General features: G+C 44.9%; 1 protein-coding gene across 3 annotated transcripts in view; it reads left to right on the forward strand.

Moving 5' to 3' along the window:
* The window catches only part of stimate (STIM activating enhance), a 147463-nt gene extending 129868 nt beyond the window's left edge, over positions 1-17595 (forward strand). Inside the window, exons 8-9 of one of the 3 annotated variants that reach the window (XM_078543068.1) lie at positions 1719-1999; positions 17413-17595. In XM_078543068.1, the coding sequence (XP_078399194.1) occupies positions 1719-1835 (117 nt within the window). In that variant the 3' untranslated portion in view covers positions 1836-1999; positions 17413-17595. Of the gene's footprint in view, positions 1-1718; positions 2000-9417; positions 10918-17412 lie in introns of those variants that run through there. The other 2 variants (XM_078543069.1, XM_078543067.1) reach the window with 2 other exon arrangements.
* Positions 17596-18993: the final 1398 nt, after the last annotated feature.

The raw sequence follows: 18993 nt of genomic DNA on the forward strand, positions 1-18993 counted from the left end.
TTCAGAACTCTTTAATTTACCATGTCTTATTTAATTTCAACTTTATCCCCTAGAACTGATTAATTGTTTGATAAATTATGAAATTGACTTTAGTTTTTAATTATAGTAATAAATCGATCAAGTCTTACCTTAAGTTGGTTAATTTAGATTAAATTAAAAGCTTAGCAGTACACTCAGCTCCTTGTCCTCTGATGTCACTTTATGATTTTTTTCTCCTCCCACTCCCATTCAGTCCAGGCTCCCCAGTCACAGCCGGCTCCCTTCCGGCCTGCTTTGCTTTGCTCTGCTCTGCTCCTGCCTGACGCCTCCCTACCTGGATCCAGGCCCACTTCACTCCAAGTTTGCCCCCCGCCGGACCCACTCTGTGCTACTCCACTCTGCTCCTGGTTGGCTTCATGCCACCCTGCCCAGCTCCTGCACCACCCTGCCCAGCTCCTGCACCACCCTGCCCAGCTCCTGCACCACCCTGCCCAGCTCCTGCACCACCCTGCCCTCAAAGGGGTGCAATCGAGATTCCCCTGATTGATTCCAGAGATGGTGCAATTTTGTTATGATGAGAGATTGAGTAGAATGAGCCCACATGCTCTGGAATTTAGAAGAATGAGAGGTGATCTCATTGAGACTACAAGATTCTACGAGGGTAGACACTAAGAGGATGTTTCCCATGTCTGGAGAATCTGAAACTAGGAGGCACAGTCTCAGGATAAGGGGTTGTCCATTTCATTGAAATGAGAAATTTTGTCCCTCATCGAGTTGTAAATCTTTGGAATTCTCTACCGCAGAAAGCTGTGGGTGTTCGGGGTTTGAGTGTATTCAAGGGCAAGATCAAGTAGATTTCTGGACTCTTAAGGGAATTGAGGATTATTGGGTTAAAAGCAAAAAACTGCGGATGCTGGAAATCTGAAATAAAAGCAGAAAGCGCTGGAAAAGCTCAGCAGGTCTGGCAGCATCTGTGGAGGGAGAAACAGAGTTAAAGTTTCGATTTCATATGACTCTTCAGAGCTAAAGAGAAGTAGAAATGTGATGAACTTTACACTGTTTAAGAGGCGGTGGAGCTGGTGGAGCAGGATAAAAGACCAGGGATAAGTGGGAGTTAAAGAGAGGTTGACAAAGATGTCATGGATACAAGACAAAGGGAGTGTTAATGGCAGTGGTAAAGACTCAAGAAGGTGCTGATAGTGACATGAAGGTAGGAGCAGAATGTGTTAATAACAGAACAAGGGTCAGCACTCTGTGAAAGCAGTACAACAAAACCAGTGACAGATGGTCGGGAGGAGGGTGGTTGGGGAAAAAGGCTAAAAAATGAATAAATAAATAAAATTACAATAAAAAACAAAAAAAAAATTGAATTGATAAAGGGGTAAAGGTGGACGAGACAGTTCATGGTCTGAAGTTGTTAAACTCAATGTTAAGTCCAGAAGGCTGTTAAGTGCCTAATCGGAAGAGGATTATTGGGATTGGGTGGAAAAGTGGTGGTGAGGTCAAGATCAGTTATAAACCTATTGAATGGCAGAGCAGGTTCGAGGGACCGTGTGGCCTACTCCTGGTCCTACTTTAAATTCTTAAGCTATTGCAAATAATCTTTATCAAACTCTGAGCAATACAAGTAGAATATGTAGGAAGCTGAAAGATTGAATTAGATTATGATTTCTGGTAATATGTGCTATCTGCAGATATTGGTGTAATTTCCAGTTCTCACTATTAAATGTGGTTTACAGATTCTCATTTCAGCAGATGATGAGGTGGACGAATCTGAAGGTGACGAGGACCTTAGGAGACTGATGAGTTTAAAGCCTGTTAAAAAGAAGCTGCGATTTGGGGGCCTCCCAGTATGACACAGGGCCATGTTCTTGTCCTTCAGAGTCAGAGGGGAAGGTCACGCCGTCACAGGATGCCACCTTTTCCTGCTCCAAACTGCAATGTGAAAATGGGCTGCATAAAATGGTGGAGTGGCACAAGGATCTGAAAGATTTTTTAAAAAGATGAGATTGCGATGATTGTGAGTTTATGATCTCAGCTTTCCTCTTTGCACTGATACCAAGCATTCCCTGATCAAAGTTGTCTGTTGTTGGCAAACGTAAAATATACAGGACCATTGGGTGCTGCAGAACATTTTTTTGCACCAATCAGGTTTTTGTTTTAAGTTATTAAATCTGTCACTCAGTTTGTTTATATGTTTTATATATTGCCCAAGAACTGTGAATCCTCAACTTTCAAAGATAATAGCCAGCAGCTGTAATTATTGCACAACATGGTTACAGGTTGGAGATCAGGTGAGTATGTAAGACCTCAGCAATTACCAAAGTGAAAATGCTGCAACAGCTGAATAATCCACAATGGTAAAAGGGCAAGGGACTACTGTGGGTTAGTTCCATCCTTTTCTGACCCTGTCTCTCTCCATCTTCTCTGACCCTGTCTCCTTTTCCCCTGTCCCCTCTGATCGTGCCATGATACCAGTCAAAAAGAATCGCTTCATTTATATTACCTGGATCAGTTGGACCCTAATGATAGGTGGGTTTGATAACTGATTAAAGGTGACGGCACAGTTTTGCAACATAGGGAAAAATTTTCCCCCTGTCGGGGGGGGAAGTGCAGGAGCGGGCGCGTGCAGACGCGCCTCCAATCGGCACCTCCATTCGGGGCGCCCTGCCATATTACGTGGGTGGGCCAATTAAGGCCCGCCCAGCGTGACGTCTGCCAGGAAGCGCAATGCGCTCCCTGGGATAAGGGGGATTCCCTCAGCCGAGAGTGCACTCAGAGCGTACTCATCTCCCTGAGGCTAAATGTTGCCTCAGGGAGATCGGTGCCAAATTCAAAAATGGTAAATGTACAAAAATAAAATTTTCCTGACATGTCCCCTCATGTGACACTGTCATATGAGTTGGGACATGTCCATCACTTTTAATCAAACTTTTATTAAATTTTTAAAAACCCTCATGAAATCTCATCCCGCCCGTGGGTGAGGTTTCATGCTTTTTCTGAAGCCCGCCAGGGCTCCCGGCCTGCCCGCCAATGTTAAGGTTGGTTGGGCAGGTCCATTAATTATTTGAATTAGTTTTTAAATGGCCTCAATAGGCCGTTGACAGGTTGCGCCCCTGTCGACCTGAAAATTGAAATGATGCGGGGCGATGTTGGCAGTTCCGCCTGGTGTCATCCCATGTCGGCAAGCGGGTCCCACCCTCTGCTCGCCAACCTAAATATCCTGGCCATAGTTTCTCAATGAGCTGTGATGGCCAAAGTTCCAATTCAGCAACAAGGCATTCAATTTCTAATCCAGATCATCTTGTACTCAGGCTTTCCTTTGTAAAGTTCACGAATAGAGCATTAAAGGTATATGTTGCTCCTCTGTTCTGTCCAAAAGCATTCAACCATTCAAGATTATTTCATGATGGTGCCCCTGGTTCAACCCATGCCTGCTTTGCCAGAACAAATATTAATTGATTGGTGACGTTAATATTTATTGAACCTTTATGCTTAACGTATTCTGACTATAATCATCCTATTTGAAAAGGTTTTGGCAACAGTATCCTATTAATCACTAAGAAAAAGCAAAATACTGCAGATGCTGGAAATCTGAAATGTAAACAGAAAATGTTGGAAAAACTCAGCAGGTCTGACAGCATCTGTGGAGAGAGAAACAGAGTTAATGTTTCTTATCCGCATGACTCTTCAAAGCTAAAGAGAAGTAGAAAGTGGTGGAATTTACACTGTTAGAGGGGGTGTGGAGCAGGTAAAGCAGGATAGAAGGTCAGGGATAGGTGGGGGCTAAGGAGAGATTGACAAAGATGTCATGGACACAAGACAAAGGGAGTGTTAATGGTAGTAGAGAAGAGTAAAGAAGGTGCTGATAGTGGTATTAAGGTGAAAAAGCAGAATGTGTTAATGGCAGAACAAGGGTCAGTGCTCTGAAAGCACAGATTGAACAAGTGATAGATGGCCCTGTTTGTTTTGGGGGGGTGGTGGTTGGGGAAAAAGGATAGAAAAGAGGGATAGAAAAGGGATTTTTAAAAAGGGTTAAAAAATGAATAAAATATAGATAAATACAAAAATAAGCAAATAAAAAATAAAATATAAAAATAAATTTTTAAAAATAATAAAGGTGAAGGTGGAGGAGAGAGTTCATGGTCTGAAGTTGTTGAACTCAATATTCAATCCGGAAGGCTGTAAAGTGCCTAGTAGGAAGATGAGGTGCTGTTCCTCCAGTTTGCGTTGGGCTTCACTGGAACATTGCAGCAGGCCAAGGACGGACATGTGGGCATGAGAGCAGGGTGGAGTGTTAAAATGGCAAGAGACAGGAAGGTCTGGGTCATGCTTGCGGACAGACCGAAGGTGTTGGGAGCAACGAATGCAGTAGTCCAAATTGAGGGAGGTGCAAGTGAAGCACTGCTTCACCTGAAAGGAGTGTTTGGACCCTTAGACATTGAGGAGGGAGGAGGTAAAGGGGCAGGAGGCGTTACACCTTCTGCGATTGCATGGGAAGGTGCCGTGGGAAGGGGAGTTGGAGGTGATGGAGGAGAGGAATGGCCCGTATGGAATGCTGACAGGGGGGTGAAGGGAAGATGTGTTTGGTGCTGGCATCATGCTGGAGTTGGCGGAAATGATGGAGGATGATCCTTTGAATGCGGAGGCTGGTCGTGTGAAAAGTGAGGACAAGTAGGACCCTATCATGGTCCTGGGAGGGAGGGGGAGGGGTTAGACCACTACCATTAACACTCCCTTTGTCTTGTGTCCATGGCAGCTTTGTCAATCTCTCCTTAGCCCCCACCTATTGCCGGCCTTCTATCCAGCTTCACCTGTTCCACCCCGCCCCCCCACCCCCTCCGACCCCTTAAACAGTATAAATTTCATCGTACTTTTACTTCTCTTTAGCCCTGAACGGACTGGAAATGTTAACTCTGTTTCTCTCTCCACAGATGCTGTCAGACCTGCTGATTTTTTTCCAGTATTTTCTGTTTTCATTTCAGTAATCCTATTAAAATTTGGCATGGGCTGCTGTGGGCATTACCTGACTGCATTAAAACTTCTGAGGTTGGACTTGAGGCACATTGTTAGAACAAAGCTGTACTCAATCTGAACCCATGCTGTACCTGTCCTGGGAGTGTTTGATGGGGACGGTGTAGAGGGAGCTTTACTCTGTATCTAACCCCGTGCTGTACCTGCCCTGGGAGTGTTTAATGGGACAGTGTAGAGGGAGCTTTACTCTGTATCTAACCCCGTGCTGTACCTGCCCTGGGAGTGTTTGATGGGGACAGTGTAGAGGGAACTTTACTCTGTATCTAACCCCGTGCTGTACCTGTCCTGGGAGTGTTTGATGGGGACAGTGTAGAGGGAGCTTTACTCTGTATCTAACCCTGTGCTGTACCTGTCCTGGGAGTGTTTGATGGGGACAGTGTAGAGGGAACTTTCCCCTGAAATGTGATATTAATCTATTTATAAACTTAAATGATCAACTTGTCAATTCTATAAGACTTGGCTGGGGCAAATGAGTCATTGTTTATATATTAGAGGAGTTTAAAAAGAAATCCTGTCAAAATTAATAACAGTAAATTTGATTATATGGTTGCAAAACTGCACCATCAGTTAGTGGATCCATGTGAATGCTCTTGCAGTTGATGTAAAGAAAATTCTAAGATAACCTAAACAACTACTGCCTTGAAATATTTAACCTTAAAAGCTAAACATTTTTTAAACACTTCTAATGAAAAATTAATCCTTAACACACAGCCTTTTCGGATTTCAATATGGAGATAACCTAACATCAGTGGTAGGGAAAATGCTAGAGTCTATTATAAAGGATGTGATAACAGGACACTTCGAAAATATCAACAGGATTAGACAAAGTCAACATGGATTTATGAAAGGGAAATCACGTTTGACAAACCTACTATAGTATTTTGAGGACATAAGTAGCAGAATAAGTAAGGGAGACCAATGGATGTGATGTATTTGGATTTTCAAAAAGCTTTTGATAAAGCCCCTCATAAGAGGCTAGTGTGCAAGATTAAAACACATTGGATTGGGGGTAATATATTGTAATGGACTGAGAATTGGTTAGGAGACAGAGTAGGAATAAATGGGGTCTTTTTCAGAATAGCAGGCAGTGACTAGTGGGGTACTGCAGGGATCAGTGCTTGGGCCCCAGTTATTCATAATATATATCAATGAATTGGATGAGGGAACCAAATGCAATATTTTCAAGTTTGCTGACGACACAAAACTAGGTGGGACTGAGAGTGCTGAGGAGGAGAAGGCACTTCAAGGCGATTTAGACAAGTCGAGTGAGTGGGCAAATACATGGCAGATGCAGTATAACATGGATTAGTGTGAAGTTATCCACTTTGGTAGGAAAAACAGAATGGCAGACTATAATGTAAATGGTGATAAATTGGGAAATGTTGATGTACGAAGGGACCTGGGTGTCCTTCTACACCAATCACTGAAAGCAATCATGCAGATGCAGCAAGCAGTAAGAAAGCAAATTACATGTTGGCTTTCATTGCAAGAGAACTTGAGTACAGGAGCAAGGATGTCTTACTGCAGCTGTACAGGGCCCTGGTGAGACCACACCTGGAGTATTGTGTGCAGTTTTGGTCTCCTTCTCTAAGAAAGAATATACTTGCCATAGAGGGAGTGCAGCGAAGGTTCACCAGACTGATTCCTGGGATGACAGGATTGTCGTATGAAGAGAAATTCGGCCAAATAGGCCTGCATTCACTGGAGTTTAGAAGAATAGAAGAATGAGAGGGGATCTCATTGAAATGTATAAAATCCTGACTGGGCTGGACAGACTGGATGCAGGGATGATGTTTCCTCTGGCTGAGGGGTCCTGAACAAGGGGTCACAATCTCAGGATATGGGGTAGACCATTTAGGACTGAGATGAGGAGAAGATGAGGGTAATGAACCTGTGGAATTCTCTACTGCAGAGGGCTGTGGAGGCCAAGTCACTGAATATGTTTATGAAGGAAAAGGCGTCAAGGGGTATGGGGGGGAGCGCGGGAGTATTGCATTGAGATAGAGGATCAGCTATGATCATGTTGAATGGTGAAGCAGGCTCAAAGAACCGAATGACCTACTCCTGTTTCTAAGTTTCAATGTTCTATGTTTCTGTAAAGTTGTAGAATGAATTGTAAGAGTAGGTCTGGCTTTCTTAGAGTAAAACAAACTGGTTGAAAAGGAAGTTAAAACTAAAGGTGTTCTTAAGGTGGGAAACTGCTGGCATGGAAGGTGAGTGCTGTTAAAATGTGATTTTTGAGTTATTTCACAGGCATTTCAGCTTTTGTTCAGATTCTTGTATTGGTGAAATACAGCCAGTGTCAACATTTGGTTGCTAGGAGTGCTACTGATTTGTTTTCTAATTTTCAGTTGATCTGTTTTCCAATCTTGATTTTTTTTTTGTTTTTAACCCGTTTAAAACTTGATATTTATCCCACATCACTAAACCTGTGTCAGAGGCTACATTTTAATAGCAAATTTGCTAGAGACTCAAACTGCTGCTGGTATGTATACACAATTTTTAAATATTATTAAAAAAACTTTGAATAAGCAGCACATTTAATCAAATGCATTTAATAGAAACACAGTTTACACCTGTAGCTGGTGTTCACCCCGATACTTCACTGTTGAATTTAATCCTTTGGTGAATAGGGCATTTGAAACACTAATTTTTAGATACCTATTCACAGTCCATACATGTAAAAATGTTTGTATATAGTTTGTAGCATATTGACCTACATTTTTGTGGGGCTAATGCAAATGATTTAAATAGTCGTTTGGTAGTACAAAACTTGTGTATTGCTGGAAAAAAAGGCATTATATATTGAAACTTTTCATCTTGTACTAAGCAGGACAATTCACAAGAAAATGCCAATATCAGAGGAAACAACAAACTTATACTGTATGATAAGACAGTGCTGATTGGTTGGCAAGTGAACTCTGATTGGTAGAGGCATTGCCATAGAGAATGCACCAGTTGATGATGACTGACAGTTAACTGCTAAGCATTGTTTGAAATTTAAATCAGGCAGCTTCACTCAATATTGCCCCGAGGAATGAACCAGCGAATGGCTGTCACTTATTTTGTTTAGCCGAAACAGGCGCAATGTGTCTACATGTTCTTTCTATCTGCAAAGAACGGGGCCCTGTATATTAATATATGCATCTTCTAGCACACATAAGTGAGCCACACTGCAAACCAGACTGATAATCTTAAATTGGTTGCCAGTGTAAAACTGTGCAAAACTCAAAACACAACGTCCAACATTAGATTTGCTTCTGCGATTGGACAATATTTGTTAAATAGTCATCAGTGTTCCAAGAATTACACTGACAACCAATTTAAGATTGTCAGTCAGGCTCACAGTGTGGTGCATTTGCATGTACTGGAATGCTTGGCAGGTAACTGTCAGTCATCATTAACTGGTGCATTCTTCATGGAAATGCATCTACCAATCAGAGTCCACTTGCCAACCAATCAGCACTGTCTACTCATGCAGTATAAATTTGTTGGTTCCTCTGATATTAGCATTTTCTTGTGAATTGTCCTGATGAATGCAAGACAAAAAGATTGAACAAAAATGTTTCTTTTTTCAGAAGTACACCAATTATTTAACTGAATTTTTAGCTTACAGTAAATTTTTCTCATTTGAGTGCAAGTCACTGCTTCAGATAAAGTGCCTCTTTTACCAATCCAGTCTAATTTTCTGAGAAAGTAATATTTAAATCGGAACTCTTTTTTAAGTGAATTTGAGATATGTAACATTTTTTTAATCTGATAAAAATTCAGAATGGGGAAATTTCTACATGTGAGTGCTCCACTGCAAGTGTGTGTTCTGATTATTTAAAGCTGTACAAACTCTCAAACTATCAGATCTGAAAATGGTGATTGGAATTTGTTCTAAAATCATACAGATAAAGGAGTGGGAAAACAGTAGATGTTGTACAGTGTCTCTCTCCTCTTGCCATTGGGATAGAGCTGGCATTGTGCAATGTCTCTGTCTGGGACACTGGGATAGAGCTGGTGTTTTAGTGTCACTCTTCTGGACACTGGGATAGAGTTGGTGTTGGCGTCAGCAGCGGCTGTCCCTCAATTCGAGGATGATGTCTACTCAGGGTCGCCAGTTTCTACCATGGGTCTTCATGTGACTGACTCGATTCTTGACCTGCCGATCTTTGGGCACATGGGGCAAGATGTCCCATGAGGTAGTGGGATCTGGAGTGCAGGATTTACTTCCTTTTCTTTCCTTCTCTGCCACCACTCTGCATCATCATTAAGATATTGTGACTCAAAGCATAATACAGCTTGATGGACAAGTTGTCACCATTCTGAATGATTGGTAGCAAGCTCTGCCCAATCACCAAGGTCAATGCTGCCGTGCTTCAAGGAGTGTCGTTGAAATGTTTTCTTTTCACTCCCCAGGAAGTTGGCTATTTCAGGAAAATGGGGAAGACTATCCAGTTGATCATAAACGGTATCCAGTCCATTGAAGCTGATTTTGCAGGAGTTTTGCTTGAATGCTTATGGAGCTGGCTTCAAGAAGGACATTAGAGTTTGTTTGATAGTCCTCCCGCAAAATACGGAGAATGCAGCGGAGGTATTGCTAGTGGAATTTCTCTTGTGTTCTTACGTGTCAATGATGCACAGTCCAGGTCTCGCTGCAATGCAGTAGTGTAGTAACAACAACTACTCTGTACACTAGGACTTTAATTGACTTGCAGAGGTCTTTGTTGTCAAACACTCGTTGCAGTAGTTTGTAGAAGGCTGACCTGGTGCTGCTGATCTGGTGTTGGATTTCCTCGTCAATGGTAGCCTTTTGAGAGAGGTGGCTGCCAAAGTATGTGAAGTGCTCAACAAATTCCAGAATCTCTCCTTCAGCATATATGGAAGGTGGAGTATTTGAATGACCTGGTGTGGGCTGATAGGAGTTTTGTTTTGGCAACATTCAAGGACAGGTTGAGTTTCTTGTGTGCAGTGTTGAAGAGGTCAAGAGTGGCTTGCAAATCTGGTGCAGAGTGGGCAGCGACACTGCAGTCACATGCAAACTGTAGATCATGTATATCTGTGATGATCAGATTAGTTTTGGCACAGGGTGACTGAGGTTAAAGAGCTTTCCATCTAGATGATATTTGACACCAGAGGAGAGTTGATCATTGAGGTGAATGGCCGTTGTCAGTTAGATTGTAAATAGTATGGAGGCTATCACACAGCTTTGCTTGACACCAGTCTGGATTTTGAAGGCACTTGTTTCAGATCTCCCACTCAATACAGTTTCATGAAACAATTGCAGGATCATGATGAAGTTCCTTGGACATCAGAATCTTTGGAGCACAATCCACAGAGCCTCATGATTTGCTGAGTAAAATGCTTTGGTCAAGTCGATAAATGCAATGAAGAGTTCCAGGTGGTATTCTCGACATTTTTCTTGGATTTGTCTGGCAACAAAGGCCATGTGGAGGTTCCTCTGGAAGGTCTAAAGCCACACTGTTTCTGGGAGGACTTCCTCAGCCACAGGACGCGGGTGATTCAGGAGATTGGGTGTCAGGTATTTCCCTGGTATGGACAAGAGTGAAATATCTCAATAGTTTCCACAGCATGATTTATCTCCCCTCTTGAAGATAATTACAATTTTCGTATTCCTGAAGTTGGGGTGAGGGTTTGGCGGGGGGTTGGTGGTGGAGTTAATTTTCCCAGTGAGTGCATATAGTCTTAAGGTGAGCAAAGGTCCGCCCACTTTGAAAACCTCAGCTGGAATACCAATGAAGCCACAGGCTTTAATTTTTGATCCGTTTAATTGCTTGTTGCAGCTCCCCATCAATGGTGGTTCACCATTCTCCCACGGTGTGCTGGAGGATAGCCTGGAGAGTATCAGCTGCCATTGTGGATTCAAGTTTAAGCAGTTGTTGAAAATGTTCTTTCCAGCATTGAATCCAGCAAAGCATCCGGCTTTGTCATCCCTAAGAAGAGCGAAGGGGGTTTTGTCTGTTTGACCTTGGTCTATAGATGGCCCTGGTGACTTCAGGAAAGCTTTGCATGTCATGATGGTCAGCATATTGTTGGATCTCTCAGATGATCTCTCCCACAACATCACAGAGTTTTGATGGCATAGAAGGAGGCCATTCAGCCATCGTGTCTGCACTGGCTCGCCAAATGAACATTATGACCTATTGCCATTGCCCTGCCTTTTCCTCGTACCCTTGCACATTGTTTCTGGTCAAATAATCATCCAATATCCTCTTGAATGTCTCGATTGAACCTGCCTCCACCATACTTTCAGACAGTGCATTCCAGACCTGAACCACTCACTGTGTGAAAAAGTTTTTTCTCACATCACACTTGTTTCTTTTGCAAATCACTTTAAATCTGTGCCCTCTCAGTTCTTGATTCTTTTACGAGCAGGATCCCTATCTACTCTATCCAGCCCCCTCATGATTTTGAACATCTCTATCAAATCTCCTCTCAGCCTTCTCCCCTCCAAGGAGAACAGCCCCAGCCTCTCCGATCTACCCTCATAGCTGAAGTTTCTCATCCCTGGAACCGTTCTTGTAAAGCTCTTCTGCACTCTCTCTAATGTGTTCACATCCTTCCTATAATGTGGCCAGAACTGTACACAATATTCCAGCTGAGGTTTAATGAATTTTTTAATATAAATTCAGCATAACCTCCCTGCTCTTGTACTCTATGCCCCTATTAATAAAGCCCAGGATATTATATGCTTTATTAACTGCTCTCTCCACCTGTCCTGCCACCTTCAATGATCTATGCACATATACACCCAGGTCTTTCTGCTCCTGCATCCCCTTCAAAATATATCTGCACTTTGAGAGAGACACAAATTAATCAGGGATAGTCAGCATGGATTTGTTAAGAGAAGGTCGTGTTTGACAAATTTGATTGAATTTTTTGAGGAGGTAACCAGGAGTGGTGATGAGGGTAATGCATTTGATGTGGCCTAATTGGACTTTAGCAAGGCTTTTGATAAGATCCTTCATGGCAGACTGGTCAAGAAAGTAATTGCCCATGGGATCCAAGGCAAAGTGGCACGTTGGATCCAAAATTGGCTGAGAGGCAGGAAGCAAAGGGTAGAGGGATGTTTCAGTGACTGGAAGTCTGTTTCCAGTAGGGTTCTGCAGGGCTCAGTGCTGGGGCCCTTGCTGTTTGGACTTAAATGTAGGGGGAATGATCAAGAAGTTCACTGATGACACAAAAATTGGTAGAGTGGTAAATAGCGAGGAGGATCGCCGTAAACTGCAGGAGGATATCAATGGACTGGTCAGGCGGGTAGAGCAGTGGCAAATGGAATGCAACCCGGAAAAGTGTGAGGTAATGCACTTGGGGAGGGCTAACAAGGCAAGGGATTACACTATGAATGGTAGGACCCTGGAAAGTACTGAAGATCAGAGGGACCTTGATGTGCATATCCATAGAGCCCTCAAGGTAGCAGGGCAGGTAGATAAGGCGGTTAAGAAGGCATATGGGATACTTGCCTTTATTAGCCTAGGCATAGAATACAAGAACAAGGAGGTTATGCTGGAACTGTATAAAATGCTGGTTAGGCCACAACTGGAGTACTGCAGTTCACCACATTATAGGAAGGATGTGATTGCACTGGAGAGGGTGCAGAGAAGATTTACCAGGATGCTGTCTGGGCTGGAGGGTCTGAGCTATGAGGAAAGATTGGATCTGCTGGAGTTGTTTTCCTTGGAGCAGCGAAGGTTGAGAGGGGACCTGATAGAGTGTATGTAAGATTATGAAGAGCATAGATAGGAAGGCACTTTTTCCAATAGTAGAGGGGTCAATAACCAGGGGGCATAGATTTAGGGTAAGAGGTAGAAGGCTAAGAGGGGAGTTGAGGAGAAATGTTTTCACCCAGAGGGTGGTGGGAGTCTGGAACTCACTGCCTGAGAAGGTGGTTGAGTCAGAAACTCTCATAACATTTAAGAAGTATTTAGATATTCACTCGCGTTGCCATAGCCTCCAGAGCTATGGGCCAAGCGCTGGAAAATGGGATTAGCATAGTCAGATCTTTGTTGACTGGCGTAGACACATTGGGCTGAATGGCCTCCTTCTGTGTTGTAGACGTCTATGAGTTTATGTCAAGGGTTAGATTCTCTCTTGTTGGAGATGGTCATTGCCAGTCACTTGTGTAGTTCAAATGTCACTTGCCAATTGTCAGCCCGAGCCTAGATATTGTCCAGGTCTTGCTGCATTTGGACATGGACTGTTTCAGTATCTGAGGAGTTGCGAATGGTGCTGAACATTGTGCAATCATCAGCGAACATCCCCACTTCTGACCTTATGATGGATGGAAGGTCATTTTTGAAGCAGCTGAAGGTGGTTGGGCCGAGGACACCACCCTGAGGAACTCCTGCAGTGATGTCCTGGAGCTGAGATGATTGACCTCCAACAACCACAACCATCTTCCTTTGTGCTGGGTATGACTCCAACCAGCGCAGAGTTTTCCCCCTGATTCCCATTGACTCCAGGTTTGCTAGGGCTCCTTGATGTGTGAGGGTTTTCCAGATTGGCCTTGAGCACTTGGAATTCCTCTCTTTGAGCTATTTGAGGGCTGACACATTGATCATCTTCCTCTTGGACTTTTGGGTTTTGCGATGTCTTAATGCTAGGTGGATGTTCATCACTGATTGAATAAGTTGATGATCTGTTTCGTAGGCCCCCACCAGGACTGAGTGATACATAAGGGGAGATGGTGGCCTCGTGGTAATGTCACTTGACTAGTAATCCAGAAGCCCAAGCTAATGCCCAGGGGACACAGTTTCAAATTCCACTAAGGCAGCTGCTGGAATTTAAATTCAATTAATAAAATCTGGAATTGAAAGCTAGTTTCAATAATGGTGACTATCATCGATTGTCATAAAAACTCATCTGGTTCACAGATGCCCTTTAGGGAAGGAAATCTGCCACCCTTGATCTGGTCTGACCTACACATGACTCCAGATCCACAGCAATGTGGTTGATTCTTAACTGCCCTCTGAAATGGTCTAGCAAGCCACTCAGTTCAAGGGCAATTAGGGAAAGGTAATAAACTGCTGGCTTTAGCAACAACACCCACATCCCATGAAAGAATAAAGAAAAAAATGCAGACACATCACTTAAATCTTTGACCTAAAAAATGACATAATCCAGGAAGTGCCAATACTTTGATCTAGGATTCCTCCGTGTGGTTTTGTACTTGTCCTTAATGCTGAGAAAACTTTGTCAATTAGAGGACACCATATTTGTATTGGCTTTTCCCACCCATTTTTTCCCAATGGCCCTGCTCCAGATACCGGAGTCACAGCCAACCCTGGCATTAAAGTCCCCCAGGCAGATGATCTTTTTTTCTTTTGGAATGGCAGTGAGGACATCAACAAGGTCAGAATAGAACTTTTCCTTAACATGATCGTCGAAGTCAAGCGTGGGGACATAAGCGCTGATGACAGTGACATATTGGTTACAGGTGAGCTGTGGGGCCACCCATGGCAGTTGTTGTTGTGCAGTGTCACTGCCCTGGACACTGGGGCAGAGCTGGTGTGCAGTGTCACTGCCCTGGACACTGGGACCGAGCTGGTGTTGTGCAGTGTCACTGCTGTGGACACTGGGACCGAGCTGACATTGTGCAGTGTCACTGCCCCCTGGACACTGGGACCGAGCTGGCATTGTGCAGCGTCACTGCTGTGGACACTGGGACCGAGCTGACATTGTGCAGTGTCACTGCCCCCTGGACACTGGGACCGAGCTGGCATTGTGCAGTGTCACTGCCCCCTGGACACTGGGACCAAGCTTGCATTGTGCAGTGTCACTGCCCCGGACACTGGGACCGAGCTGGCATTGTGCAGTGTCACTGCCCTGGATACTGGGACCGAGCTGGCATTGTGCAGTGTCACTGCCCTGGACACTGGGACCGAGCTGGCGTTGTGCAGTGTCACTGCCCCGGACACTGGGACCGAGCTGGCATTGTGCAGTGTCACTGCCCCGGACACTGGGACCGAGCTGGCATTGTGCAGTGTCACTGCCCCCTGGACACTGGGACCGAGCTGGCGTTGCGCAGTGTCACAGCCCTGGACACTGGGACCGAGCTGGTGTTGTGCAGTATCACTGCCCCCTGGATACTGGGACCGAGCTGGCATTGTACAGTGTCACTGCTGTGGACACTGGGACCGAGCTGGCGTTGTGCAGTGTCACAGCCCCCTGGATACTGGGACCAAGCTGGCGTTGTGCAGTGTCACAGCCCCGGACACTGGGACCAAGCTGGCATTGTGCAGTGTCACAGCCCCGGACACTGGGACCAAGCTGGCGTTGTGGAGTGTCACTGCCCCCTGGACACTGGGACCGAGCTGGCGTTGTGCAGTGTCACTGCCCCCTGGACACTGGGACCGAGCTGGCATTGTGCAGTGTCACTGCCCCCTGGACACTCGGACCGAGCTGGCATTGTGCAGTGTCACTGCCCCCTGGACACTGGGACCGAGCTGGCATTGTGCAGTGTCACTGCCCTGGACACTGGGACCGAGCTGGCATTGTGCAGTGTCACTGCCCCCTGGACACTGGGACCGAGCTGGCGTTGTGCAGTGTCACTGCCCCGGACACTGGGACCGAGCTGGCATTGTGCAGTGTCACTGCCCCCTGGACACTGGGACCGAGCTGGTGTTGTGCAGTATCACTGCCCCCTGGATACTGGGACCGAGCTGGCATTGTACAGTGTCACTGCTGTGGACACTGGGACCGAGCTGGCGTTGTGCAGTGTCACAGCCCCCTGGATACTGGGACCAAGCTGGCGTTGTGCAGTGTCACAGCCCCGGACACTGGGACCAAGCTGGCATTGTGCAGTGTCACAGCCCCGGACACTGGGACCAAGCTGGCGTTGTGGAGTGTCACTGCCCCCTGGACACTGGGACCGAGCTGGCGTTGTGCAGTGTCACTGCCCCCTGGACACTGGGACCGAGCTGGCATTGTGCAGTGTCACTGCCCCCTGGACACTCGGACTGAGCTGGCGTTGTGCAGTGTCACTGCCCCCTGGACACTCGGACTGAGCTGGCGTTGCGCAGTGTCACTGCCCCCTGGACACTGGGACCGAGCTGGCATTGTGCAGTGTCACTGCCCCCTGGACACTCGGACTGAGCTGGCGTTGCGCAGTGTCACTGCCCTGGACACTGGGATCGAGCTGGCATTGTGCAGTGTCACTGCCCCCTGGACACTCGGACTGAGCTGGCGTTGCGCAGTGTCACTGCCCTGGACACTGGGATCGAGCTGGCATTGTGCAGTGTCACTGCCCCCTGGACACTCAGACTGAGCTGGCATTGCGCAGTGTCACTGCCCTGGACACTGGGATCGAGCTGGCATTGTGCAGTGTCACTGCCCCCTGGACACTCGGACTGAGCTGGCGTTGCGCAGTGTCACTGCCCTGGACACTGGGATCGAGCTGGCATTGTGCAGTGTCACTGCCCCCTGGACACTGGGACCGAGCTGGCGTTGCGCAGTGTCACTGCCCCCTGGATGACTTTTTTGAAATTGCCGTTTCTCTCTAATCCTTAATGACGCAAATTCTGAGCTAGAACACCAAGTTCCATTTGTTCTGATATTGTTTTTGAGACATTTCTCCTCTTTGTATTCTGTGGGCCTCATGGTTTAGGAACAGTTGTAAACAATTGCCTGATTGGTGGATATATCCTAGATCAGTATATCACCTTGTGTTAATATCAACATCTTGGGGCACTCAGCCATGACACGGAACCTAAATTTAAAATTTGTGTGGGGTCTGGTATTCAGTCTCTCGTGTTTTGTGTATGAATCTGAGAAAGATAGGAGCATGCATGGTCATAGTGAATAGGCATAGAATTAGATGTTCCTGCACTGAAGCGATCCCAGTGCTGGGGAACACCCCTCATTACACATCAATTAAGTGCAATGGTGTGATTGTATAGCCTGGGAGATTGAATGCTTGGTTCAGTCATTTCTGACTGACTGTTACCGGTGTCTTCATGTCTTCACCATTGTTTATTTTCCGTGGATTAGATTGTGGAGAAATGTGACGTGAAAACATTTAGGGCCCTTTCACAGCCAAATAGTCACTTCATATTGGCTACTGATTACAGTGGTGAATTTTAATAGTGAAATAACTTTCTGATCACTAAATTCTGTTTCACTTTCCCCCTTGTCACTTGGTAAAGGAAATCAACAAGTAAAAGAATATCATAAATGTACTTTCTGATCAAATATCCTCAAGTTTAAGCTGCATTTTGTAAGTGAGAGTTGCCTGTGAAAAGGTATAACACAAGATATTTGAAAAAAGTCAGCCTAATTATTAACTTCAAATTATTGCAGAGGCTATAAAGGACAGTGTGACTATGGGTGTTTTAACAATGTCTCGATAGATAACAATGTATTGAAATCGGTCTTTACTTCTGTTATTCCTTTTAGTGTAGTTTAAATGTTACAGTAACTGCTGCATCAACCAAATCAGCGGAAGACTTGTGCAGATTCACAGACGCTGCTCTGGAGCTGGGTCAAGTCCATCATGTTGCAATGTGTACAGCAATGAGTATATGATGTATATACTTTGTATATCACTTTATATTAAAGTATTGTAAAATTCAAAACTAAGCCTATTTTTGTGATGTCTATTTTTAATGCTCTAAATTATAGGAAGAGTTTAAACCTGTTGAAAGAGAGTATCTGCCTGTAAATTGCACAGACTGGGATCAGTCAGATCGATGCTTGTGTCTCACATCAAACATGGTTTTGAGTCCAGACCAAATTTTCCTGATGTTCACTGTAAAGCATAAGGTTTGGGCCATTCCAATCCAGTTTGGAATTGCTGCAATTGTTAAATTAGCAATCACACTCAAACACTGAATGGCAGCTGTGAGAAATGGAATATTCTTACTCCGTCACACGGGATACTCAATTGAGGTGGCATTTGATGTTTTAATGGGATGATGCAAATGGAGCTTTGCTCTGTAGCTAACCCAGTTTTCTGATGGGGACAGTGTAGAGGGAGCTTTACCCTATATCTTGGAATGTTTTCCTGGCGTCTTTTTTATTTATTGTTCATGGGATGTGTGTCGCTGGCTAGGCTAGCATTTATTGTCCATCCCTAATTGCCCTTGTTCAGAGGCATTTTTTTTCAAAAAGAGTCAACCACATTGTTGTGGGCCTGGAGTCACATGTAGGTCAGACCAGGTAAGGACAGCAGATTTCCTTCCATAAAGGACATTAGTGAACCAGATGGGTTTTTACAACAATTAACAATGGTTTCATGGTCATCGTTAGACTTTTAATTCCAGATATTCATCAAATTCAAATTCCACTATCTGCCGTGGCAGGATTCAAACCTGGGTCCCCAGAGCCTTACCCTGCGTTTTTGGATTACCAGTCCAGTGACAATACCACTACATCACTGCTTCCCCTGTTCATGAATGAGACAGAATTTCCTCCAGCTGAACACTGGGGAAACCAAAACTTTGTTCTCTTGCCTCTGATTCTTCCCACTCTACAATGACTCTCAGGGTGAACCAGACTTGGTTGCAACCTTGCTGTTGTATTTGACTCCGAGATCAACTTCCTATAGCTTGCCCCCACCTCCATCACTGCAATGACTGCCACCTTCCCACTCCATAGAACTAACTGTCCTCCCCTGCCTCAGCTCAACTGCTGCTGAAGCACTCATTTATGCATTTGTTACTTCCGTATTTAACTATTCTAATTGTCTCCTGTTCAATGGTATTGCCATTGTTTAATCCCCACCATCAGCATGCTGGGGGGTTACCATTTACCAGTAACATAACTTGACCAGCCATTATAAATACAGTGACTACAAGAGCATGTCAAAGACTGGGAACTCGGCAGTAACTCTCCTGACTCCCCAGAATCTGTCTACCATTTACAAGGCACAAGTCAGGAGTGTGATGGAATACTCTCCGCTTGCTTGGATAAGTGCAGCTCCAACAGCACTCAAGAAGCTCAACACTATCTGGCACAAAGCAGCCCACTTGATCAGCA

The sequence above is a fragment of the Cetorhinus maximus genome, chromosome 6, assembly GCF_964194155.1.
Source record: "Cetorhinus maximus chromosome 6, sCetMax3.hap1.1, whole genome shotgun sequence".
Taxonomy (NCBI): Eukaryota; Metazoa; Chordata; class Chondrichthyes; order Lamniformes; family Cetorhinidae; genus Cetorhinus; species Cetorhinus maximus.